Here is a 26,764-nt window from a genome sequence, read left to right as displayed (position 1 = left end):
ACACCAGTTGTGGGTTGAGACAGTGGTGTCAGTCATGTTTTTTGGCCGATTACTCTTAAGTGTTTAGTTAACTCATCCTCTGGTACAGGACCCAGAAGTATTGTTTATATGTAGTTTTCTCATACTAAAAGATCTGACACAATGATTGACTAAAGGTTTAAATAATAGAAAATTATTATTGAAATAGAGGGGAATGGGGATATAGATACATTAGAATATAGTTAATTGATAATATGTCTAAGTTTATAATAAATTCTCATTGCTCTCACACACTGAAGCACAGGCTGGGTGATAAGAAGCAGTGAGACCAGCTTGTCCTTGGGCGCATGTTTATACAAACATGAGTCTGATACTCACACACTCTGCAGCCTAGATATTTGGAGAGAATATATCTAACAGGGGCTCATTCTTTTGGGAACCTTACCTGTGACCAGAATAAATGCTGAACTGAGAAATGGATCCTCTTCTAGTGATCTTTAGGAGTTGCTCAACCAAAGAACTGGGTAGATTTTATTTCAGTAACAAACATTCCTATGGTGTAAACAATGAGGATGGCAAGAAAATGAAGAGCACCAGGTGCATCAGTTACTAAAAAAGTCGCTAAAAAAATGAGCTTATCCAAAATACTTCTCTCTGAATAAAACTTGAAGCTGGGATGTAAAGACAATTCAAAGAAATTAAAGAACCACATTTCACTGTTTAACCAGAATCATAATCAATAAAACATCATCTATTACAGCCATTTTAAAATATTAAACCAGTGAGAAAGCCGCTGTGTCAACATGACAGGTCACTTCTAAACGTGTTAAGTTAATCAGTCTGTATTGTGTAATGATCACCGCTGCCTCACACAGTTATCCTCCTCCTTCAAACGGTTTAAGTTATTCTGGTTAGTTCATCACATTGTTCTTTAAGGAAGGAGGAGAGTTGGCCTCTGAACAGGACAACCTTTGATCTCTATAAAAGCAAACTTATGTAACTCAAGTAAAACATTGCACCAGTGTCAGCTGTATGGTCAGTACTGACAGGCAGCCGTGACGCTCCGTTGTCCTCCACACTGAGGTACTGTTTCTTTTTGATACTTTCAGCAGATCTAAACTTTCTTTGATCTCAAGCTTTCCTATGCTATAATGTTCTTTTGTCCCTTTTTGTTCTGGATGTGCGATTTTAGATTTGATTCAATATCTTTTGGAGCTCAGCTCAGCTTGGGATCAGCAGATTTTTTATCCTCAACATTTAAACAGTATATTTTTATTGGCTGAAGTTATGTGTGCGTAATTGTCCTGGTTATGTAATTTTGTTACATCCAGTCTGACTGTATTGAACAGAAAAACAGCAATAACTTCATTTCAACAGTGTGGATATTTTAGAATTTGGTACACGTGCTTACAAATCCAAAGCAGAAGTTGCAACAGAGCAGTGCTTTTTTTGGAAAAAGAAAACATTTTATACAGAAGTGATTTGAGGTGAGAAGGAAGTGGACTGAAAAACTGAAGAAATATGGGGGAAAACCTCAGTTGAAAGTCAAAAAGAGCAGTGTCAGTGTGAGATTCCAGACTGCTGCCGATGTTACTCAGTGTTTGTGTTGGTTTTAGTTTAGTTTTAGTGTCAGTGTAAAGGTTCTTTCAGTAAACACAGGTGAAAACAGACATCCTCTCTCTTTCTGAGTGTAGAAGCATTATTTCCTCTAAACACACTTTAAATGTTATACCTCTGTCTCGTTCTGGATACTTTATCTGCCTTTCGGATACATATGAAATTTGAAGCCCTTTATTTGGATCTAACTTTAAATAGCTCCTTACTTGTGAAACAGAAACTGTATTTATAACACTTTGTTATACTCCACAAATGCTCACAGCAATCACTCTTATCATGTGTTATTTTGCTTTGATATCTATGACAACTGCAGTAAAAAGTTAGAAAACATGCAACACAATGTCGTCATTAGACATGGTTAAAAGTCAATATCTGGTAAATAGGCTTCTTAAAGGATCTGAAGAATTCATATCCACATATAGGATTTATGCATGCTAGACTGTGTGTTTTTGGAAGATTGATATTAGCATCTGGACTCCATCACTCCTCCAGAATTAATTTTATATGGTGATGAAATTGAGAAATGGTGTGATAAAATCTGAAAAAGCATGATGGTCAGAACCTGAAGGTGGATGCTGGGGAAGAAGGGGCTGAAAGTTTGAGTTTGTGCAGGGCAAACTGCTCAAATATTTGTTAGGTGAAAATGACGCACCTGCTCTGATTTTAAAATCAGTGCAGCTTAAGTTGCCTGCCTGAGCCAGCTTACAGACTTTACTCTCACAGATAACACATTCTGATTAAGTTCGCTAAAAAAATTGGTTGTACTTTTAAGTGCATGCCTACAGTTTCATATTTTGAGTTTCAAACCTCAGGATTAAAAGTTCAGATGTCCATTTTAACAATTTAAATCAAAAATGGATTTATCAAACAAAAGGCTGAAAGGATAAATTAAGAAGTGACTTTTGAAAGGTCAAAACTCACAAAAGTATCGAACAAAATTCACACAAGAAGCACTGTTCATAATGGAGATGATTAAGGGTAGACGCAGGAGACAGAAGACTTAAAGGTATAATTAGTAGTAGTTTGATTTAGATACACTTTTTGTTATACTGGTTAAAATGATCTATATGTCCCAATGGCAAACAATACATGATGCGATCTTATATGACAGCAAATAATATTCGCTATCTACAGCAGGAGAAAACCCAGGAAAACATCAGCCAATCACATCAATTAGGATCCAATCTGTTAAACCAATCAAATCCTGTCCTGTTGTTTCGCCCTCCTCCTGTGCGTACATTTCACTGGCGCACACTGCCCCTGACTCAATGCGTGTTCCCGAGTTTAGCGGTGTACAGGTTCACACTCAGCAGGAGAATGGCAGAGAAACTACCCATACCCTGATTACTGGTAACCGCTCCTCTGGTTAGAGAGAGCAAGAAAAGAAAGATGGAGGCTTTCTTTTCTTTTTCAATTCCCCTGCCTCTAACTACTGCCCCTCTCTCTCGACCTCGGGCATGTCCCCTCTGACCCGATGAGGTACTTGACTCTGGGCTGTAGTCTGGATCAGAGTCTAATAAACTCTCAGGACAGGGGGTCAGGGGCAAAAAAAAAACATTTAGTAAGTTCTGGGGAAAAATGTTCATGTACGATTTGTATTACAGCTTTACTCCTGATATAGTGTCACAGGTAAAAGTGGATAACGCTAGCACGACAGTTGCAAGTACTGACAAAAGTCACATTTGTTTATTTGTATATTAGCTTTATGTTTTAATGTTTTGGTGTTTCCTTACCTCTACCAATGAGACATGACTCAACGTAGTACAAAACATAAAATGATGTGCTGAGTCCGTCTTTCAGTCATTCACAATCATAGTCGGGAATCAGCGCCTGTGCATGTGAGTGGGGGCGCTGCTTTGGAGGAGCTAGTTTTTCAGAACTGCCAACCCTGCCTTTAAACTAACAGAAGGAGGGAGAGACAGATGCTGTTTTTTACACCTTCTGAATGCAGTTAGGGTTGAGTTCACCTCTCTTCACTGATTACTGAAAAAAAAATTGTTATCCAGTTCTGCTGGTGTAATACAAATTCCCTGTTGTAGTTAAAGTAAAGAGTTATCGTACTGGATAAGCTACAGAAAAAAAAAAAGACATTTATTTTTTAGAGAGTGAGAGGAAATATAGCTAAACTTCAACTTTTGTCCCAGAAAGACTACAGATACCCAACTCCAGCAGTGGCAGGAGGAGGATTAACCGTCTCTACGACTTCCAGTAAAACTATTCTTTCAGTGTCAATATAGATAGCACATTCTATGCTTCTTGTTTCTTATCTTTTACCTCTAGATTACAGTGTATTTTTACTTTTTCTGATGTGAACTAGACATAATTCCCTTTTACTGAGTCTGTAGATATGCCCACTTTCAGAAATGGTGCACTGAGGGTCAATAAAGTTTGCACCAAGCTCCTCATGCACTTCATGGTTTGACAGCGGGGCTGTGGACTTATCAGAAATGAGTTTCAACAACAGTGTGAATGTGGTTTGTAGGACTGAGAGTTTCAGGCCAGCATCTTGTTGAACAGCCACAATAAATCAAAAACACATGTGGAGCAGGGTACAGAGAAATGTCTAGATTGCAGATTTAATGGTGAACACTCTGGTTTACACTTGGTGTATTTGCTTATTTACTGCAGGACACGATGAAATCGGACTATTCTCTGGAGAAGAATGGGAGCACTCAAGGAGTCTCTTTTGTGAGTATTGTAAAAACAGCAGCATTTCCCAGAAGTCTCATGACCTCTCCACATGCTGCTCTCACTGCCTGACTTTGCTTCCTCTCCTATTGTTCCTCTGACATCCCGTGTTCCAATCTGGAGCCGTTTGATCCCCGTCTTCCTCATTCTTTTTAACTCTGCTCCTGCTTCTGTTCTGTATGTTTGTGTTTGTTTTCACCACTCTGAAGGCAGAAGACGGTTTCCGGATGAAATCTGGATCCATGACCTCCAATCTCGAACACGCTGCTGATAAGGACAACATCGATAGAAGAGCTCAACCATCCTTATGGAGGAAATACCACCAGAGCATTCAGACCCTCAAACCTTTTCGCTGGTCTTCACCAAAGTAAGTGCAGAGGAGTTGATTCCCCTGGAGTGAAACACAGATCTCAGGAATGTGTTAACATACTTCTATTAATCATTTAGCCACTTGTGATTATGCCTACCATATGTTTTAACCTCTGCAGAGTTAACATCTTTTTTTTGTTTCTCTGTCCAGTCCCCATCCCCTGGACAATGCAGGCTTTTTCTCCTTCTCCACCTTCATCTGGATGACCCCCATGATGTGGGCGATATTCAGGAACAGGCTGGACACAAGTTCACTCAACCTGTCCACTATAGACTCATCAGACACCAGCGGGGAAAGGTCTGCCTTAATGTTGGCCTTATAGATCCTGATTCTCTCATGCTTTATTTTTGTTTACACTTGAGTCTTTTCCTGTATCACTGAGCTATGGGTCAACAAATCTAGCAGTGTTGACATGAAGTTTCTTTTGTTGTTCAGGCTGCACAGACTTTGGGAGGAAGAAGTGGCAAAAGTGGGCGAAGAGAAGGCTTCATTGGTTCGAGCAGTTTTTCGCTTCCAGAAAACAAGGCTGATAATGTCCCTCTTCATTGGTGTCTTCGCCATGTTGTCAGCCTTTGTGGGCCCGGTAATTTTATCCCAATATTGCTACCAACCTTTTCCATTAGCTGAAATCTGTGTTCAGTCATTGCCATAATTCAAAACACCAAGGCAAGACTGTTAAACAGGCTACTAGGATATCTTCATCGTCATTTATTTTTTTACGAGTACATGGTGATCATAATGAAACAGGCTCACTTTTGATGCTTATAAAAGTTAGTTAAAATTAAAATGCTTTTCTAACCAAACAATCCTGTGTGTCTTCTCAGGCCATCCTGGTCTATGAGATCCTGAACTATGCAGATGACCCTGAGTCGTCCACAGTGTCCCATGGTGTTGGTCTGGCTGTGGGTCTGTTCCTCTCAGAGTTCTTCAAGGCATTCTTTATATCCTTACTGTGGGCGATGAACCTGCGTACAGCCGTCAGACTGAAGGGGGCGTTCTCTTCAATGGCCTACCAGAAAGTCATCTCTCTGCGGGCGCACAGCGGCGTCTCAATGGGAGAGGTAAACACTGGGTGACAAACATTAGCAGACGAAGGACTAATATTAAAGGTCCCATGTTATGCTCCTTTTCTGCAGTCTAATATCTCTCATTGATGTATCCATGAAATGGTAGTAAAGCCAATAAATCAAGCACAGCAGCATTGTTTCCAGGCTCTCATAGCCCCTCTGTTCAGAATGGTCTGATTTAGTGGGCGTGACCTTCATATGTAAATAAGCCACAGCTGATACCGCCCTGCTCTTCTGCTTCATTGATAGCGGCGCCACAAGCTCTGAGTGCACAATGTTAAGAAAACAGTGAAGCTCGTTTACCATAATATTACAGGCTAACTGCAGCTAAAGTTAGCATCCTGAAGCTAACACAGAGACAGGGGGGGCACTGAGGAAAAGCTCTTACATCTGCTTCACAGCACACAGCATTTAAAGTACTCACATTTCCAGGGTCCAAGGTTTGTTGGTGGATGATTGGTAATGCGTCTGGATTCAGGACCAGTCTATTCGCCCTCTGTTGTACTGTCCAAAGTTGGAAAAGCAGTTGGCCGTGAAGTGACTAGAACACACATGCACAGTTTTACTTAGTTAAGCTGGCACATTTCCTTGATAAATGAACTCTAGCCACTTAGTCTTGTCTTCTTCTGAGATGGGAAGCTTGTGCAAGGAACTATGTGGCTGTTTACAGCCAAAAACAAAGCAGTGATGGCTTTTCAACTTTGGCATCCCCCACCCAGCTGCTGTAGTGGGCGGAGAGGGGGTCCAGGGGTATCTGTCCCAGTGGACTAATCAGGTAAGACTTGCTCTTGATTTGTCAAAAAAGGGAATCACTGACATCGGCAAATCCCCAAAATCCAAACAGCTCGTTTTAGGTCAGGATTTTACATTCACAAGCACTACTAAATACAGATTTTGTCAATAAATATCACATTTTGTGGGCTGGGAGGAAAGCCAAAGACCCACAAATTTCACTAAAAGACTTAATGAAGTAATTTTTTTCATAATATGGGACCTTAAATTCAGAGGCACCTTAATTTCTTTATCAGTTTGTCAAATGTCATGAACACTGCTTAACTCATCAAGAGAAACCATTTTAGGACAAGTTTGGTTACAAAAAAGCAACATTAACAGTCCTGGACATTAGGATAACTTGTTATTTCAAGTCACAGTTTGTTTGTTTGTATGGTTGGTTGGTTGGTTTTGGTTTTGTCTAAGCCTCATTCATAACTTGCAAACAAGGGTTACATTTAAAAAAATATATATATTTTGTGCAATAATACGTTTTATCTTTTCTTGATTTTTGTTTGAAGAGTGGATATTGAGCTTTTTACCTTTCCTCTGGTACCCTTGAAGTAGCTTTACAGCTCATGTAGAGCTTGTGATACATTTTATGACCATTTTGAGCAGTTTACAGACAGAATTTCCATTTCTCAAGAACAGGGGTCTGCAACCTTTACTTTCCTAAGAACCATTGTGATTAATCTCACTTGGATTCATGTCATTCCACAGCCAGAAAAATCTAATTTATCTACTCCAAAAGGCATGTGTATAAAATTTTAAACATAGTAAAACTATGTAATACCAGTAACCCAACAAGAAGTTTTTTAAATTTATGAAATTGTAGAACTACAAAAAATAAAATAAAAAAAAAGACTTTAATTTGATAATATAGCTTATATTGATAATGTCACTCTACTTGTCATTTTTTGTCTGCAAATTTCTTGTCATCAAGCATGTATATTAAGCTGGTATGTTGGTAGTTAAATTGCTACATCCACACAACATCTAAATCTGTATTGTCTTCCAATTGTTGTTGCTTTTGTTGTTGTTGTTGTTGTTTTAATTTAGTGATCTTACCATTGCTTTAAAACTTCAGGTTAGCCACAGGTAGAAGAGAAGTTGGTGGGCTGTTGATGTTGTAGGAGGTGAAGAAGAGAGGTATCAGGCTTTATTGTGAGACGTGATGCTTACTTAGTTCAACAAAATGTTGATTTTGTTTGGTGTGAGGGTTAAGGTTGGGGCTGGGGTTAATAGCTTAGGGGGTTAGGGTTGGTGTATTTTAGGGCTATGGTTGGTGTGTTTAAGGTTAGGGCTAGAGATGGTGTGTTTAAGGTTAGGGCTATGGTTGGTGTGTTTAAGGTTAGGGCCATGGTTGGTGTGTTTAAGGTTAGGGCTAGAGATGGTGTGTTTAAGGTTAGGGCTATGGTTGGTGTGTTTAAGGTTAGGGCCATGGTTGGTGTGTTTAAGGTTAGGGCTAGAGATGGTGTGTTTTAGGGAAAGGGCTAGGATTACTGTTAGGCTTGGTGTGTTAAAGGTTAGGGTTAGGGTTTGGGTTAGAGTTAGGGTTGGTGTTTTAGGGTTAGAGTTGGTGTGTTCTAGGGATAGGATTAGGGTTATAATGATTTTAATTAGTTTTAAGGCATCATTAATACCTTTTGTTAGAAAAAAAAATCTTTTTATATTAATAATATTTATTGAAAACTAGAGCCACACGAGGCTTCAGAGCCATAGGTTGCAGACCCCTGCTCATGAATATGTCAAGGTTTGAAAATCTGCATGTTTAATGTGAACATCCAGCATTTTTTACTTTGTATCCAGGTTCATAGTATGGGAAAGCAGAATGACCCCTTTCTTCACTAGTGTTTAAAACCTGTAATGTAAGGTCAAAGAGTTCATTCAACTGCATTAATTTTCAGAACTTTTATTATTGGTGTAGTTCACCTGTGATAACCTGTTAATACCTTACTTCTTTACTTATTTACTTCTTTACTTCTTCACTTCTTGACTGAGAGCAAGAGAAAGTTGTCCCAGGAAGTTGACACAGTCTCATAAAGTGGGGGTTTCTCTCTCTGTCCCTCTCCATCTCCTGTTCAGATGATCAACGTTTTGACCAACGATGGCCACAGGCTGTTTGAGGCTGTGTTGTTTGGGAGCTTCCTGCTCTGCTCCCCTGTGCTCCTTATTGTTTCTATCGTCTATGCCTGCATCATCCTGGGCTGGACCGCACTGACTGGAGTCTGCACCTACCTTATCTTTATCCCTGTTCAGGTTTGTACCTGAGAAACAACATGAGTCATGACATCATGCATGCTCAAAACCAGTCACAGTCATCTTTTTTTACTATGGTCACATCATGGCTGCAATGTGATCGAGTAATCACCTCGATTCAGGGTCCAGTCTTTAGTTCTACAGCATATAAGTCCAGATCAACTCCAAGGATAGCATCTTATACTGTATTTCAATGATTTATCGAGTTGATCTGATTTGATTGGATATGATTTACAATCACCTTCGTTTTACATGCGCTCTGTGCACTTGGTGGCTTCAATCGTTGGCCATTTTTACACCAAGACCCTGGTGCATGAAGATAATTCACAAAGCTCTACTCTCTTTCATAGTTTTTACTTTGCGTTGCTTACCTTTGGAAAAAGAGTGAGAAGCACAGCAGGCTAAACAAACACGTTTCACATTCAAAAGTGCCCCGGCAGTACCCCTCCTTGCTTTTTGTATTGTGGACATCCTGCTATTGTAAAGGAACTACATTAATTAACTGGCAAATTTCAGAGGAATTGTTCAATCAATGATGAACATCAAATGGTGTGACTGTTTGTCCTTTTCTCACTTGCTCATACATTTTTCCCCCGCTTTAGTTTTTCCTGGCCAGGCTCATCACCAGGTTCAGATGGAATGCCATACAGCTAACAGACAGCCGAGTAAGAACAATGAACGAGATTCTCAACAGCATCAAACTTATCAAGATGTACGCCTGGGAGGATTCGTTTGAGGAAAAAGTTGCAGGTACAGAGTTAGATGGCTGAGTGTTGGCTGTTTATCTCAGTCAGATATGTTTTAAAACCTGTCACTGTTCACATACTGTGTCTTAATGTCTGCTCGGCTGACAAAATAATGTCTCTAGAAAAAATGAATCATGAATCTTTTGAGTAACTTTGAGTATGTGTAAATAACGATTCTTTTCTGGTGTTGCCATCAACCCCTGTTGGCTGGTTTGCTTTAGACTACCTTTGTTAATATTTGAACTATGGGTGATATATTTGAACAACCTGTGTTACCTGCTGGGAGTTAAGCTCTTTCATAATATATCAGTCGCTCACGTGACAGAGCTGTCCTTTAGCATTGTAGTTTACAATTGCATCATCAGGGCTAATGTTGCACATGTATGCTAAATGCTAGCTGTCATTTGGATTGGACACATTTTGTAAGTTTCACGTGTCTCATTGTTGTGTACAGAGCCAGAGATATCTCACTCAAAATGTGATCTGCTGCAACCAAAAACAGCAGAATGAAATGTTCTTTTTGTAAAATCCAGGTTTCTCATAGTTTTGCAGGTTTATTTCCAGACTCTGAAGTTTGATTTTACTGTTTACAAAGCAGCTATAGAGGACCAGCACGTTTGCACAGGAGGGAACACAAGCAAACATGTCGAAGGGAACTGTTATAGTAACAAAGTCCCCAGTTTCTACTGCTCCATGAATTAATACAGTCTATATACATAAGCATAGCCTGAAGTACTTTGGGGTTAAAATACCTTAAACCCAGCTCTTTTTTTTACCTTAGTTGGTTGATTTTAAGTCTTTTTTGACAGAGATTGTCCTTTAGGTCAAGCCTTGAATTCGCTGCATGGGTCATTTTGCACATTTTGTAATGTAATAAGTTTTAAACCAAAGGAAAAACCTCTGACTTTTTACATGTATGTATACTTGTTTACATTTTTTTAATGCTTTGTAGAGGTATGATGTTGCACAGTGTGGGCTGAAATGTAAGTTATTTTTCTCTTAATGTGATTCTGTTGCTCACAGCCCTGAGGAAAAAAGAAAAGACAGAACTGAAGAAGGTCTGCTACATCCAGAATATGAACACTAGCATCACTGGCATCATCCCGACTGTTGCTACTGTTCTCACCTTCGTTGTTCACACCTTGCTGGGTTTACCTCTCAACACGTCTGATGTGAGTACAAAATAAAGGAGCACATGGAGTACAGTGACCTTTGCTGATTTTCTGGTGTGATAAAGTTTGACTGTTGACTTATTTTTAGGCCTTTACCACCATTGCTATCTTCAACTCCATGAGGTTCTGTCTGGGTCTGATGCCGTTGTCTGTGAAGACTCTGGCTGAAGCTCTAGTAGCACTAGGACGACTGAAGGTAAACATCTTCCTGTACTGTTTACAGATTGTTTTTAAAATGGTAATCATTTTAATACACAATGACTATTTTCTGATGCATGACATAAACAAACAAACAAAAAAAACTTTTGTGGCTGGATTACCTTAAAGATGCAGTGAGGTGGATCTTTTTTACTTGGACTGCACCGCCACCTTCTGGCCTTGAGTCTCACACACACTGTCGAAAAAATGTGACTTTTAACCAGGCATGTGTTTGTTTTGGAACAAATTTTCTTTGCTCAAGATTATTTTTTACCAGATGTAAGCAGCGAGGCAAGGTGTTTACCAGTGCAGTTTCGCAGCACTGTCTGAAATGTGACAACAAGCAAACATACGTTTTTACCGTCAGTGTCATGTCAGCCAGCGATGTGTAGCACTACTAGCAGCCCAGTGGTATGCCGTATCCATAGGTTGACATGTCAACAAGCAAACTGTCAGTTCTTGTAGTATTTTAGCAGCCGTTCATAGGTAGCATTACTGACAGCTCAATGCTGTGAGACATGTCAGTAATGTGTAACGTTAGTGAATCCTGGTCATGTCATATACCAGTCAGAGCTAACGTAACCTCACTCTTCATTTTATTGATAGACTCTCAAGTTTGAACAGACCACTGCAGAATAACTGCTGCATGTGGGTTGGAATGAGCGATATCACAGTTTAGCTCATGTTTTAGCCTTTAGCTCGGGCTGTATCACTTTCCTGTTAAGCTTTCTTCTGCTTTGTCCTTTTCTGTCATGACAGTTAGACTTTTGTGTTCACCATCATGTCAAAATTAATCATAGAAATAGTTTTAAAGCAGAAAAAAACAAATCTCACTTTTGAACCTCCTCAGCTGGTGATGCATTGTCATAGAGATTCGGATGCGCCTTAAATCAATCGGGTCTTGCTTCCCCAATTGGAGAGCTAAGAAGTAGCATTTCAAAATAACCTATATTGGCACTGATAATCTCATTTTAAAGTGTGGATTAGCAGCAGGTATACATCTAGAAGGGAGACTTTTGCTTTCGAACTCCTCAAAGACCCTCTGGTGTGATGGATATTGCTTTATTTGTTACCGCTTCCATTTTAAGGCCCCAATTGGTTGATCATGTTGGCCTTTGTCATGTTAGTTTTCTGGACCCAACACTGACCGTGTAGTATTTGCACAAGAGGGACACAGGGGAACAGTGAGGTTATCAGTAGTAGCTAGCCTATACTTGTAGATTATTCATTAAATCATCATTTTACAAAACTAACTTTGTCACAGGAGAAGAAAAATCATTCCCTTATTTGTTGATCGATTCATAAAAGGATCTGGACTCTGCAGAGATGTACGGGTAAGTGTTTAGTAAGTCGAGCTGAAATCAAGCAGCAGGTGCTGAAGGGATTTCAGGCCCCTGAAGACATCAGCTCTCTTTGCCGTTCATAAACTCAGTGTTTGGTTCTTTCAGAAAATCCTGCTGATTCAGAATCCAGAGCCCTACATGGTGCAGATGACAGACAGCAACTCCGCCATAGAGGTGAAAAATGCGACTCTATCCTGGAGTAAACTGGACAGACAGACAGGTTTGTCACCCAGCTCAGCTAATGGAGTGAATGGACACAAAGAGGACATGGTGCACAAGAATGAGAAGACTGAATCAAACCAGCCAACTCTGAGGAACATCTCATTCACACTGCCCAAGGTAAGCTGTCACTCTTTGACCAGGGTCTGTATGCTCAGTTATTACACAAACAGGACCAGTAGTCTTTAGATACCATTATGAAACAGCTGATTTTCACCCTAAGCGTAAAAAAGCATAAAAAGCGTAAGCCTCTTGCATGACTGCAAATAATTGGCCAGTTTACTAATCACACCATAAAGGGTAGGCAGATGCAGAATGCCATTTGTCTGTGTAACCTTCTTGAAAACCCTTTTCCAATAATTTCTAACTGTGCATGCTGTCTGTGCATAAACAGCGATTAACCTGGTGAGCGATAGGGGTATGACTGACAGATAATCAAGAAACACCTTTTTCAGCAGAAGAAATGGACATTTGATGATTACAAGAATGTAGGAGGAGCAAACAGTTGTTATCAGCCAGTCAATTGTCAAAGATAAACAAAGAGAAAAGGAAAGTTTGGCTCATGATCTTGAGCAGGGTCAATGCGTGTGGTGTTTTCAAGCACACAGTAGAAGACCCGGAAAAAAAAAAAAGAATAGCAATATGAAAGCTGATTTTGGGAACAAGCACCGCAGCAATGCCCCGGTAACAGGATAAATAACTCTACAAGCAGTAATTTGATGAACTCCAACATTTCACCACACACAAAGAAAAGAGCAAAGCAAACTTGCAGAACTAGAATATGTGAGACTTGCTGGTTTGAGACTACGTTGGCCTCCTTTACTTCATCTGTTGACTGAAAAATGTTGTCTACTGAATCCAAATTTGCTGTCTACTCTGTAAACTCCAAGGTTCAAATTACATTGGATTAAGCTATAAAACTTAAAGTTTGTTAGCAAGTTCAATTTACTCAAATGTCTGGGTTTTCAGAGTTGAAACTGATGATTTCTGAGTAGATTTAACTTTTGTTAATATTTAAGTAAGCACAACTTAAAATCATTAGTTTGTGACTGTGTTTTGTAACCATGAGAGAGGAGGGGATGCACTCGATATAAGACCCTGTGGAACTCTTTGTCTGTGTGTCACACCATGGACCAGCTGTCTGTGCTCCTCGTGGCATCGATCAGCTGTCTGTGCTCTATGTGGTGTGGACTGGCTGAGTCAAAAAATAAATAAACATATCTTACTACACTTAATGTAGAAATTGGCCATAATAGCATGATAGTCTATTCAAAAAATTTATTTATAAATATATTAACCATTAGGCGCACACTGCAAAGTCAACAGGTACAAAGCACAGACCACCAGTCAGTGCCATGGGGCCAGTGCCATTTCAATCTACAGCAGGGTCTTATGTCTACTGCCTTCCCTCCTCACTCATGGTTTTCTAAAGTTCTGAAATTAGAGCTGATTTTTGTTGTGACGGCAGTTGTAAACATGAGCGAGAAGGGAACACTGTGGATATGAGACTGTACTTTAAAATGTTATTAGATTTAGTTGTTCAGATCTGCTTCAATTTTTTATTATTAAATTTACCTAATTCAAAAGGCAAATTTATTTATATCACATCTTTCAGTTTTGAGTAAGGTCAACTTATTGTGTTTTTCCAGCGATATGCAACATTTCTTTAGTATTACTTAAAATTTTAATTTGTAACAAATAAGCATCAGGTTTATTTGATTAAAGACATTTAGTAGAATGATTTTCCATACTATTCATAACTACTTAAGATGTTGAGTTAAATTAACTTGTTTCATCACTTATTTTTTTAAGGTAACCGGTTTACAAGTATTTTTAACTAAACTCAACTTATCCAGGTTTACTGTGTAGCTCCACATCATTATACTTTTTCAAAGAAATTGTTTTGTCACTAAATATCCCTTGTAATAGACGGTGACCCACAGGCATGGCTTCTGCTATCTTTAAACAGCCTTACAGGTGCGTTTATCCAGCCATTAGCGCCTGCAATGGTGGGGTCTTCCTGCATTAAATGTACCATCTGTTAGGTGTTAAACTGGATCATGCTTACCACTAATCAATATTTTTTTCAGCATTACTACACATGGTCCATTTTCATCGCTGTGGGCTGGTTGTGCAGATCCAGGTTGGTGAAACTGTGGTAAAGATACTAAAATCCTCTGTGTGATTTTTTGTAGGGTAACCTACTGGGAGTCTGTGGGAATGTTGGGAGTGGAAAGACGTCACTGATTTCCAGCATTTTGGAGCAGGTAAGCATCTCCTTTATCTTTAAAGATCTTGACTCAGACTTCTCTTTACTGTTGTCTCTAAACCAGATGCCGTGTCACAAACATCTTTTCTTTTTGTCGTCCTCTTTCTATCATTTCACAGATGCACCTCCTTAGTGGCTCCATCTCAGCTAATGGGACATTTGCCTACGTTTCCCAGCAGGCCTGGATATTTCATGGAACCGTTCGAGAAAACATCCTGATGGGGGAACCTTTCAACAAGGCCAAGTAATTCTATAACACCACATGACTGACTGTCACTCTGTGTGAACAGCTGCAGACGAATGTGTGACCTCTGAATGTAGAAACAATCTGAGGAGTTGTTAGCATCACTGAGACCTTATGTAATGATAATGAGTCACCACAGTTCTTCCTCACGCAGACACAAACTATAAAATAAAGAAAATTCTCACGTGAGAATGTTTAACTAGGGGAAGGTTCCTCTTATCTCTGAGCTTACATCTGAGGGGTCAAAGGTCAGCCTCTTATCAGAGTGGATCATTCATCAGAGAGCAGCGGTGTGCTGTCTGTCAGAAAGAAAAACTGCTGCCCTGTCTAACTTTGTGTGTTGTTTTGATGAGTCATGTCATTCACCTGATATCCATGCCTGCTCTCAGGTATGAATGGAAGTAAGCAGCGACTTTGTGCTCACATTATTGCTCATAAACTGTCAGGAACACTCTGTGCTGGCAAAACCACTATCACAGTGCCTTAAAAACGAGAGAATGAGCAAATATAAAATTTGATTACATGGAAATGTTTGAACACCATGGACCACAGCTAGTTAATGTTTGATACACATCCAGGCCCAGAATGCACTGTGTCGTGATTTCTGAAGAAAAAAAAAAAAAATTAAATGATGTGAGTTTGATAAATATAATTCTTAAATCATACACATGTTATGGTTTAATTTATCTTAGTTGAATCACAATTCAAAGCAGCCCTGATAGTGAAATATTATTTGGCCTTTACTTGACATTCAAGTGTTTCTGTCTCACCTCACAGGTATGACAGGATTGTGGATGTCTGCAGTCTGAGAGCTGACCTGAAAATCCTCCCGTTTGGTGATCAAACTGAGGTTAGTGTTCTCTGATGCTGTTCTCAGCTCTTTAAACCAAGAGTGATTCATTTAAATGTTTGTTGAAGTGGGTTTTGTCTTTTGTCGAACAATCTGCCTTTTTGTCTGCAGATTGGTGAGCGAGGGTTGAATCTCTCAGGAGGGCAGAAGCAGAGGATCAGCCTGGCCAGAGCTGTCTACTCCAATAAAGACATCTTCCTCCTGGACGATCCGCTGTCCGCTGTGGACGCACATGTGGGGAAACACATTTTTGAAGAATGCATCAAGAAGGAGCTCAAAGGGAAATCCATCATTCTGGCTACACACCAACTTCAGGTTAGAAAGGCATAAAATTCACAGAATTTACTCTAAAACGCACCTCACCAGTCTAACCACTGAACCACTAAACCACTGACAGTAAATCAAATGCAAACTGCCTGATCTCCACTTAGATATTTATGGATGTAACACAGCTTGCAGATATTGTACAGTAATGGAAACATTGTTTTTATTAATATAACAGTTTATTACCATCATCCTAACTGTGACTAGATTTCCTCCTGTTGTCATTAAAGTACATCAGAGCTCAGGAAGCTGTACTGAATTGTTGTTAGCAAGCCAGCACAGCTGAATTATCAATTACCTTTGTGTGAGCACTGCTCTCTGTCTCTGAAGGTCCTTTACGTAAACATGAGATGGCCTACCTACCTGCTCCATTGTGCCAGCTGTGTAGCACATTGTGCTAACAGCTGCAGCTCTGGTGTGACACTGCTGTCATGTAGTGTTGTTGCTTTCCCTTTAGATTGAGATGGAGATCTGAATTGTATGGTAGAATTCTGGAGTTGAATTTTCATCTCAGGTACGGAATGGGACTGTAAGGGTGTAAAGAGCTGTGAGTGTGTAGATATGACCATCTACACATTGTTTTCACTCTATCCTGAGCACCACTTGGCTTATATGTCTGCTCTGACCTTGTCTTATCATGGGCCACAACATGAAAAACAAACAAGTTGCCCAACACACGTGCTGCTTAGGCTGTGTTCTCTGAGGAAGAGACTCATGAGAATTTGCTCCCAATATATCATCCATTACAAGCGTCTGATTCACTGTTTACAACACGCTTCCTCCCTCGTTATATCATGACCCCTCCCTTAGTCCTAAACCGTGATTAACCGCCCTAAAGTGAAACTAGCTTTTTGGGTTGTGTTTCAACAGGTTGCTAAAACACTTTTGCAGGGTGGGATATTTATTTTGTTAATACTTTAAATAATGACTTGGACAAAAAAAAAAAAAAAAAAAAAAAAAAAACCTTTTTTTTGACAGAGGTTATTTGTTGTGGGTTGCACGGTGGTGTAATGGGTAGCGCTGCAGCCTCACAGCAAGAAGGTCACTAGCTCTATTCCCAGCTTGGCCGGTGGGCCTTTCTGTGTGGAGTTTGCATTTTCTCCCTGTGCATGCGTGGGTTCTCTCTGGGTACTCTGGCTTCCTCCCACAGTCCAAAAACATGCTCGCCAGGTTAATTGAGCACTCTACATTGTCTGTAGGTGTGAGTGTGTGTGTGAATGGTTGTCGGTCTCTGTGTCAGCCTTGCAATTGGCTGGCGACCTGTCCAGGGTGTACCCTGCATCTCGCCCAGTGACGGCTAGGATAGGCTCCAGCCACCCGCGACCCTGAACAGGATAAGGGGTTAAGAAAATGGATGGATGGGTGGTTATTTGTTGTCCAAATTGTACGACCATCTCAGAATTTGACATCTTTTATTCATTTATTGGCTTAATGGGAACTATATTTAGTAACTTTTGCAAACTAAAATTTCAGTTTTTTGACAGTTTTCACTAAAAATAGTCTTGGCATTTCCTCCAGTAACACTCCATGTTGGAATTTTGACTTTCAAGTATTTCCCTGGGTTCCCTGTAAAGGGATACGTAGAGAAACGCTGGTGAACTCAACTACTTTGTAGAATGGCAGCCCTGGGGGAAGTTATGGAGTGCTTAAAAGTGCCTCAAACTAACAGTACTTTCAATAAGTATTTTAGAAAAAGGCAGAAATTACAAATTATATAAGCTACTAGAATGAGAAGTATAGAAGTGAGCGCATTACCACCTTTACTGAGTAAAATTGATTGGATTGAAAAGTTGCCACTCTGTTGAGTTTCCTTTCAAAATAAACATCACATATCCTAGATGTATAACATCACTTTAGTTCTTATGTAACTTAAGTTTAAATGTGGTTTATGTAGAAAACACTTCTTGCTTCGTGGTAATCCTTGATGTTCACCAGGTTGCTCTTCCAAAAGTTAGAATCCAAGTTTGGCCTCCCCAGCCAAAATAGTCTGAGTGTACCACTGACTGGTGAACAAATAATAACTGCACACTGGCAGTGGACACACACACACACACACACACACACACACACACACACACACATACACACACACACACACACACACACACACACACACACACACACACACACACACACACACACACACACACACACACACACACACACACACACACACACACACACACACACACAGTTTTTATTGACATTTGCCCTCTTTTTCATCCGTCAGTATCTGGAGTTTTGTGACGACATCCTGGTTCTGGAGGATGGTGAGGTGCTGGAGTCTGGGGACCACCAGGCCCTGATGAAAGTCAACGGACGCTATGCTCAGCTCATCAGCAACTACCAGTTAGAGCTATCCGAGGTAAGAAAAAAAAAAAAAACATATTCATAACATAAGCCTCCTCTCTTTAAGTTGTTTGACTCTGTATTTGCTTTAAGATCTTCAGCAGTTTTGTTGTTTTATCAGCTTAGAAACTATAAAAGAGAAGGTCACTGTAATAAAAGGACATTGCTGATAAAGTTGTTGTGAGCTCAAATATTGAAAGATGTCAGAGATTTACTGAAGGCAGGAACATAATGTATACTGTTAGGACATACGTTAATGTTTACTATCTGCTGTGGATGTAAAGTGAGTTATGTGCGTCTTATCCAGACTCAGCGATGTACTTTTATTTGTGCTTATCTGTTACAGACTGAGGCAGACGGAGATGAAGCCTCACCTCAAGATGTCACCCAGCTGAAGGAAATTGATCTCAGGGATCGAGCAGACAGTGGGATAGTGAACATGGGTAAGAAAACAAAGAGAAAAAAGTTAATCCAGCATAGTTTACATGCAGCATATTTGTGTAATTCAGCATCACAGATCACACTCCAGTTAGGCACAGAATTTTGCGCAAACACACATCTGTAAATGAGTGTTAACATTTTTGTTGAAGTTGTGAACACAGATCCCTTGAAGCAGTGTGGCGTGAAGGATTAGAACAAAAAGATTTTTGGCAATAAGTTACAACATGTCCCTTTATCCCAATAAAACCCCCACTGTCAAGTTAAGTGTCAAAAAGCAACATACAAAAAAATCAGTGAAGCCTCTCGGACCATAACTACAACAAAATCATTACAGCGTGATCATTTCTAACACTGATCGTAAAGGTGGAGAGGAGTCTGCACAGCCACAGCAAGATTTTCTTCCTGTTTCAGGTTTTTTCTATGGGATTTTTTCTGCTATTGTTCTGAAGATACAACAGATAATAAAAAAGGAAACACAGCAGAAGAGGGAATGAATCAAATTTTAGTCCAGGCTAAAGTGCACGATTTAACCCCAGAGCTAAACATGTGGCTCAGTTCATTTTTAATGGGAGATGATGGCTGCCTTCTGCTCTGCCCTGTCTCATACCTTTATCAAGTTGGAGCTTTGGCACCCCCTTCTGTCTTTTTCCAATAGTTTTTTAAAGTATTTTTCCGTAGTGTCTCAATGGAAATGCCAAAATAAGACAAGAACACCCTCATTTCCCTCTTTGAGGTAGTGGCTCAATCAGGGAAAAATTAACATCCGTCCTTTGGAGGCGCTTCTGTCTTTCACTTGAAGCCTCTTTGCAACCAGTCAACTAAAAATGTGTTTCCCCCAATGCAAGGTAATCAAAGCTGTTAACGGCTCCCTCTGATTTGTCAAGGATTAACGCATTAGAAATGGTTAATTTTTTACCGTAAAGGATGCACTTATCTTTTGGCACATCATAAGTAAGTTGTGTTCTAAACCCACGTGAAATCTACAAATGCCTAGAGTAGGTATTGTATTATATGACAGGGGAGGTGGTGCTTTGTTAGCGTGATGTGAGGCCTCTTTTTTGCTTCAGCAAAAATCTTCTGAGGACAGATAACAAGAACCTATTAATTTAAATAAATGTCCCCTGAAAATCTGTGCTTTTTTGCAGCCTTCGACATGTCGGACGAACAGGACTTTGGAGCTACAGCAACAGCTGACAAAATCTGTAGGTCTACTGAGCTTATTTCATTTGAAATTAATTAATTAAAATTAATTTGTTGCTTCTGTTGAATATATAATATGAGCACTGTGTAAAATAATCTTGTCATCTTCTCCTCAAGCTGCTGCTGGTGACCAGCTGGTGAGTGAAGAGGCCCTCACAGAAGGAGCTGTGTCCTGGAGAGTCTACCAGCAGTACTGCAAGGCAGCTGGAGGTCAGATACAACACACACAAACACAAACAAAAAAACACACACACACACCAAACAAAAAACAGTCAATGATGGTTGGTCTAACCGTGATTTTGTTTTGCTGCAGGTTACATTGCTACCTTCTTCACTGTGCTGATCATCGTGATGTTACTGGGAACCACGGCCTTCAGTAACTGGTGGCTCAGCTACTGGCTGGGAAATGGTAACGGGGTGAGTACACTTCCTGTTATTTTTATTTACAACCACACCATGTTTTTATGTGTTATGATGAGATCCTAAACAAACAAGGATCCTGCATGCTCCATCAGGAACACAGTGAAGGTTTTTTATGTTAATGTTTTTTTGGCTTATAGTTGTTGTTTACGTTACAGTAGAAACTGATATTGTTGGCCTGATGATTGTTTTAGTTGGTATTCGTTTTGTCCTTGATAATTATGTAGTTTTTTGTTGTTTGTGATGTAGCTATTTTGAATTTTGTAGTTGTTGTGGTTTTGAGTACTGTATTGTTGTGGCTGTTGCCAACATAAAACAGTCTTTGCTGATGTAGTCAGTCGCAGTGTTGATAATGTGATTGTTATATAGTTTTTTTTTTTTTTTTTGTCATTTTCCTTTCTTTTTATTTTTGCTTTTTTACTCAGTTTTGTTGTTGCTGAATACGATGTAGTTTTACGTCTTTTTTGTTTTTTTTTGTTTTTGTTTTCGTTGATAGTGATTTTACTTTGCATGACAGGAGATGTGAAACTCTTATTTAATATAAACTTTTGGTGTCTTTGTTTTGTAGGACACACTTACACACACTTACACACACACACACACTCACACACACACCTATGTTGTGCTGATGAAGTATTTTCCCATCTAAGTGTTAACTCATGCATTGTATTTTTTCCCTAAATAGACTTCGACCGATGGTGAAGTCTCAGAAAACCCGGACCTGAACTTCTACCAAATGATTTATGGCTTAACAGTTGTCATCATGGTGTTACTCGCCCTGACAAAGTGCTTCTTCTACACTCGGGCCACCATGGGCGCTGCCTGCAAACTCCATGACACCATGTTCAATAAGGTAGAGTGGAAAGGGTGATCTCCATCGGTCTACAAAGCATCACCCACTGAGACTGAGTTCTCTACACACTCCATAAGTGATTGAAATTATGGAGCATCTCAGAAACCTGTTAGAAACGTATCAGAATATAAAGCCACCTGACAAGGTTTTTGTATTTTTGTCTAAGATTATCGCCAGTCCCATGAGTTTCTTTGACACAACACCAACTGGCCGCATTATCAACCGCTTCTCCAAAGATCAGGAGGAAGTGGACACAGTTCTTCCTCTTCACATGGACCCTTTCCTACAGTTTACTCTACTCGTCACTTACACCATCGTCATCATTGCAACTGTCTTCCCCGCCATGCTGATAGCTGTGGTTATTATGGCAGCTCTGTTCACCATCATCCTCTTGTAAGTGAATACCAGCTCTGTATGTTTCCTCCAAAACTGCTCACAGAAACCAAAGAAACATCTAAACTGACTCCTGATTCATAGAAACACTACAACCACCTACCGCTACCTTTGATGAAGTGAAGTTTTCAAGATTTGGTTTCTGTTCTACAGATAACTATGCTGGGAAATTTCCATTTCACAAGAGACTTCACTGTTGTCCTTTGAGTCCTTTTAAACCTGTGATACTTCAAAACCAAATTAGAGGGTATATTTGAGCCAGACTGCAAAAATTGTGCTTGTGTTGATTTTATTTAAGCTTCTGTTAGGAATTTTAGTTAAGGATGATTTTGCACCCGTGCACGTCCAGTCATCACACAAACGTGAGCATTGGTCATAACGTACTGTAATGAAATGGCCTCATTTGGCCATGGTGTTTACCACATGCACTGATTGGGTCACTGACTGAGGATCTCTGCTTTGGGAAACACTGAAATAAAATGTGACATTATGATCCACTGACTTTCACTCTTGATTCCTCCTCAGTGTTTTCCAGAGGAGCATTCGTCACATGAAAAAGTTGGAGAACATCAGCCGCTCTCCCTGCATCTCCCTCACCACCTCCACCCTGCAGGGCCTCAGCACCATCCACGCCTACAACATAAGAGACAGTCACATAAAACTGTAAGATAAAAGAGCTTCTTCAAGTTAGTTCTGCTGACCTGTCATGCTTTGATTGATGTTTTATCAGAAGGATCTCTGTCCTTGGTGTTATTGAGCTGTTCTCACAGTGCTTCGCCTTCCCTCCGTCATGTTGCAGGTTTAAGACACTGAATGACTTGAACTCCAATCACTATTTATTATTCCACTCTGGGACACGCTGGCTTTCCTTCTGGCTGGACTTCATGGCTACTGCTATGACTTTTCTAGTGGCTCTATTTGTGGTGCTCAGTGGGGATGAGCTCATCAGTGCGTCTGCTAAAGGCTTGGCCTTGTCCTACACTATACAGGTAAACTTGCCCAGAGAATTATTCACATGTTTTTAACAAGAGCGATGATTAGACCTGTGTTTACAGACATTTGTGCGTGTGTGTTGTCCAGTTGACAGGCATGCTTCAGTTTGTGGTGAGACAAGCGACTGAGGTGGAGGCAAGATTCAACTCAGTGGAGCGCCTGCAGGAGTACATCACGGTCAGACTACAGGAAAATAAATATTTTTATCCACGAGTCCCTGATATTGCACAAGAGACTGATCTTTATGAAGAGCACTTGCAAAGTAGACCTTTACAATAGAAGGCCAGAAGTTTCTTAGTTATGTATGATCCTAAATCCCTCCCCTGAAGGAAGTGTTATCCTTTTCAGGACTGTACTTCTGAGGCCCCAAGACACATGAAGGGGGCTCAGATCCCAGAGGGCTGGCCAAAGAGCGGAGCCATCACCTTCCAGGGCTATAAGATGAGGTACAGAGAGAATACACCCATCGTCCTGAATGATCTCAACTTCCCCATCAGAGCCGGAGAGAAGCTGGGCATTGTGGGAAGGACAGGATCTGGTAAGATCTGACTGCATTTGTTTTTCAGTCACATCTTTTTTGATATTGCTGTGAGCGCACATTGCATAAACCTTTGGTTATAATGTTTTAATTCAGACTTGACTTGTGCTTTTAGGAAAGTCCTCTTTGGGTGTGGCTCTGTTCAGGCTGGTGGAGCCGGCAGGAGGAACCATCCTGATCGACGGAGTGGACATCATGAGCATCGGTCTACAGGATCTGCGCAGCAAACTGTCCATCATCCCCCAGGATCCTGTGCTGTTCATTGGCACAGTCAGGTAACCAGAGCTAACATGTATGAGCGACTCTACAGAGCTAAATGTTAACACAAACTGAGAAAACATTTGTTCATCTGCAGGTATAACCTGGACCCCTTTAATAAATACACAGACGAGGAGATCTGGGCGGTGCTGGAGAAGACCTACATGAAGGATACGGTATGTGAAGAAGGAGCATGTATGTTTGTGTCACATTACGTGTTGGAGCTCAGGCGTCTGTTGATGGGCATTGGAGTACTGACTCACTTGCTCCATCCTTTGGTCAAAGAGCTGACTTTGATGGGGAGTGAAAGCTCCTCGTTATGATGATTTACGTTCTCTTCAGTGGATACTTTGGTTCAGGTCATATCCAAAGGGAATATTTTCTGTTTTGAATCCCACACCATGTGATCAAATTTAGTTGGATTCCTACTCAGCCACACACAGTAGAGTATCCTGTTTTTCTTCTTGTCCCTGCTGGGAGCAGTAAAACCTGACCTTATAAGGCATGGTGGCACAGCTGAGCAGTTCGGTTTCACAAACAGGCACCAAGAAGGATGAATGCACCTTGATTCTTATTTTCATCAAGTGTTTTCTGGTCTCTGTAGGAGGATGTCCTCATCCTGATCTCAAGGCCAGTCTTAGCAATTTCAAATTTATTGGCGATCAACATTTCAGCTTAACACTGACCAGTATTATATTTTTGCTATTATTTTTTTTTTCCTATTTTTTATCCTAAAAAAAAAAAAAAAAAAAAAAAAAAAAAGGGTGCATCTTGACTTTCTCCCTGTAAACTCATTCTAGTTATGTTTCAGTTCATCATTATAAATTCCCACTTAAATCCCATTAATTCCTGTTTATTTCCATGAATTCTTGTGGAAAGTTTCCAGCTCTGAAAATTCACAGAATTTTGCAGCCCTATCACTAAGTGTTTGTAACTCCACTTGTACTTTGTAACTCTCTGGTTACTTGTAGTTGGAAGCTTGTTTGCTTTATACACTCAGTTGGTACAGCATCAACAGAGTTTTCCTGACTGCAGTATATGACTGTGTGTGACTAGGGTTTGGACGATTATTCTGTCTGGAGGGACACACATCAGCGACACGCAGCACATGGGTTAAGATGACACCATAACATCAGTATTTTCAAATTGTGAACTTCTTAATATCCAATTCAATTTTTTTTATACGCGCTTGTTTTTCAATTTTTTTTTTTTTTTTTTTTTTTTTTCGCGGCAGCAACCCTTTCCTCATGGGGTGTCTTCATAGTTACCTCAACTCAAACAACAATGTTAACATACACTTGATAAGAGAAAACGTGTAGTTCATTTGTTCCCATAGTTTTCAGGGTAAAGTCACTTTCTCTACACAGGTTGTGAATATATCCCAGATCAAACAGTTTTTTTTGTTTTGTTTTTTTCAATTGACAAATTATAATTTGAAGGTTGGGTTGACCCATGTTGACCTGTTGGTCCAAAGGGATCTGTGAACTCTAGCTAAAAAGGTATCAGAATTAATGTGAACTACTATAATGTATTATTCTCTTTAGATCTCACGGCTGGAGGAGAAACTACAGGCTCCAGTTTTAGAGAATGGAGACAACTTCTCTGTGGGAGAAAGACAGCTCATGTGTATGGCTAGAGCACTTCTCCGCAACTCTAAGGTTTGTTTATGCTTTTCTTGATGCATTTTCCTGATGCCTTTCTCCTAGGATTGCATCTCTCATTTTATGTTTTTCCTCTTTAACATATCAGATTACACAATGTGTTCTGTCCTATTAATTTTGATTTTTTTTTGTTGTTTTCCTTTAAAACCTTTGCTTCTCTAAGTCAGCTGGCCTGTCCCACTCTTAAACCACAATTCCTCTCATCATCCCTCTTGTTATCCTGCAGATCATTCTCCTGGATGAAGCCACAGCTTCCATCGATGCAGAGACAGACGCTTTGATACAGAACACCATAAAAGAAGCCTTCCAGGAATGCACCATGCTCACTATAGCTCATCGCATCAACACAGTGATAGACGCAGATCGTATCCTGGTGATGGACGATGGAGAGGTAATGAGAAAGGAGCACAAACACATGAAGATAAAACTTTTGTGACCTTAAAATCTGACTAACAGTGAACTCTGTGTCCTGTAGGTGGCAGAGTTGGACCATCCTGATGTGCTGAAACAAAGACCGGACTCTCTTTTCTCCTCACTCCTGAATGCTGCAAACACTGTGAACACCTGAGACAACACAGCAACACAAACCAAGAAGAACTGCAGCTTAACCAGAGTTATTTATTTCTATCCCCATTATTTGGCTAAAGTGGTGCTCAGGTGTGACGTATAACAAAGCTGCATAAGGGAAGATGAGCTGTAAGTTTAAAGAGATGGGCTTAAAAAAGAAGGATGTTTTATTGTAAATAGTAAAATGCCCGTGACTCCTTTATACCGATACAGATATAAACACTGGAAATGTCTTTTCAAAGGTTTTCCAAAAGAGTAAATATGGAAATGTATATTATATTTTGAAATAATATTATTTATTGATCTTTTGTGTGTATTTTCTGCTACTTGTCAACCCACTACAAAAACAGTCCCAGACTGAAAAAAACTGATGCACATTGTGATTTCTCTGATTTGACACTTGAAATGAAATGAGTCAACATATAAGAATAAAGTGATATGGATTTTTAAATGGTGGCTCCCTGTCCTTTTTTTCTGCATGTTTTTCTTTTTTTTTTTAATTTTGATCTTGATTATGTTACCACAGTGGCTAATTCAGCATTGATTTTTTTTCTCCACTGAGTAAACTCCTGAACAAAGAAAAAATGTTGATAAAAGAGTTCACTGTATGTCATTGACCTTAATCAGGGCCAAATTTAATGCAGTCACGGTTCTTTTTAACTTAAATTTCACACACACATATACATTTCATACAAACATACAGTAATACTGTTAAACCGTGACATTCCTTTGTGCTGTGTTCATTGTGTTTAACCACTGAGACCTCACTCCAGCCTGCCCTCTCAGCCCATTCTCTTTCTCTCCTCACCTTACGCTCATGGTGAACTAAGACAGAATATTCCAACTAGGATAATTAAATCTTCACACTGGAAATTATAAAAGCATGCCTTACTTTTAAAAGCATACAGGGGGCTCATTTTGTTTCAGCGTTTTATTTTTAACCTGTTACTTGATGTATGCAAATCTATATTAGGA

At 39.9% G+C, this 26,764-nt stretch overlaps 1 protein-coding gene across 1 annotated transcript; it reads left to right on the top strand.

The window, feature by feature from the left end:
• Nucleotides 1-985: 985 nt before the first annotated feature.
• On the top strand, nucleotides 986-26,172 carry LOC141787655 (ATP-binding cassette sub-family C member 12-like). Its single transcript, XM_074666226.1, has 31 exons — nucleotides 986-1,062; nucleotides 4,225-4,284; nucleotides 4,494-4,651; nucleotides 4,805-4,951; nucleotides 5,090-5,237; nucleotides 5,479-5,715; nucleotides 8,578-8,751; nucleotides 9,354-9,501; nucleotides 10,521-10,669; nucleotides 10,758-10,865; nucleotides 12,316-12,549; nucleotides 14,625-14,696; nucleotides 14,818-14,942; nucleotides 15,720-15,792; nucleotides 15,904-16,107; nucleotides 18,347-18,481; nucleotides 18,812-18,908; nucleotides 20,052-20,108; nucleotides 20,224-20,316; nucleotides 20,420-20,523; nucleotides 21,212-21,379; nucleotides 21,546-21,772; nucleotides 22,298-22,435; nucleotides 22,572-22,761; nucleotides 22,853-22,942; nucleotides 23,114-23,303; nucleotides 23,419-23,578; nucleotides 23,659-23,737; nucleotides 25,106-25,219; nucleotides 25,449-25,613; nucleotides 25,698-26,172. The coding sequence occupies exons 2-31, from the start codon at nucleotides 4,231-4,233 to the stop codon at nucleotides 25,788-25,790; spliced, it is 4,131 nt and encodes a 1,376-aa protein (XP_074522327.1). The 5' UTR covers nucleotides 986-1,062; nucleotides 4,225-4,230; the 3' UTR covers nucleotides 25,791-26,172.
• Nucleotides 26,173-26,764: the final 592 nt, after the last annotated feature.

Source organism: Halichoeres trimaculatus, unplaced genomic scaffold (assembly GCF_033239565.1).
Source record: "Halichoeres trimaculatus isolate MK-OKI-2021-1 unplaced genomic scaffold, fHalTri1.1 fHalTri1_scaffold_3, whole genome shotgun sequence".
In the NCBI taxonomy this organism is placed as follows: Eukaryota; Metazoa; Chordata; class Actinopteri; order Labriformes; family Labridae; genus Halichoeres; species Halichoeres trimaculatus.
This window is presented reverse-complemented; position numbering and strand designations above follow the sequence as displayed.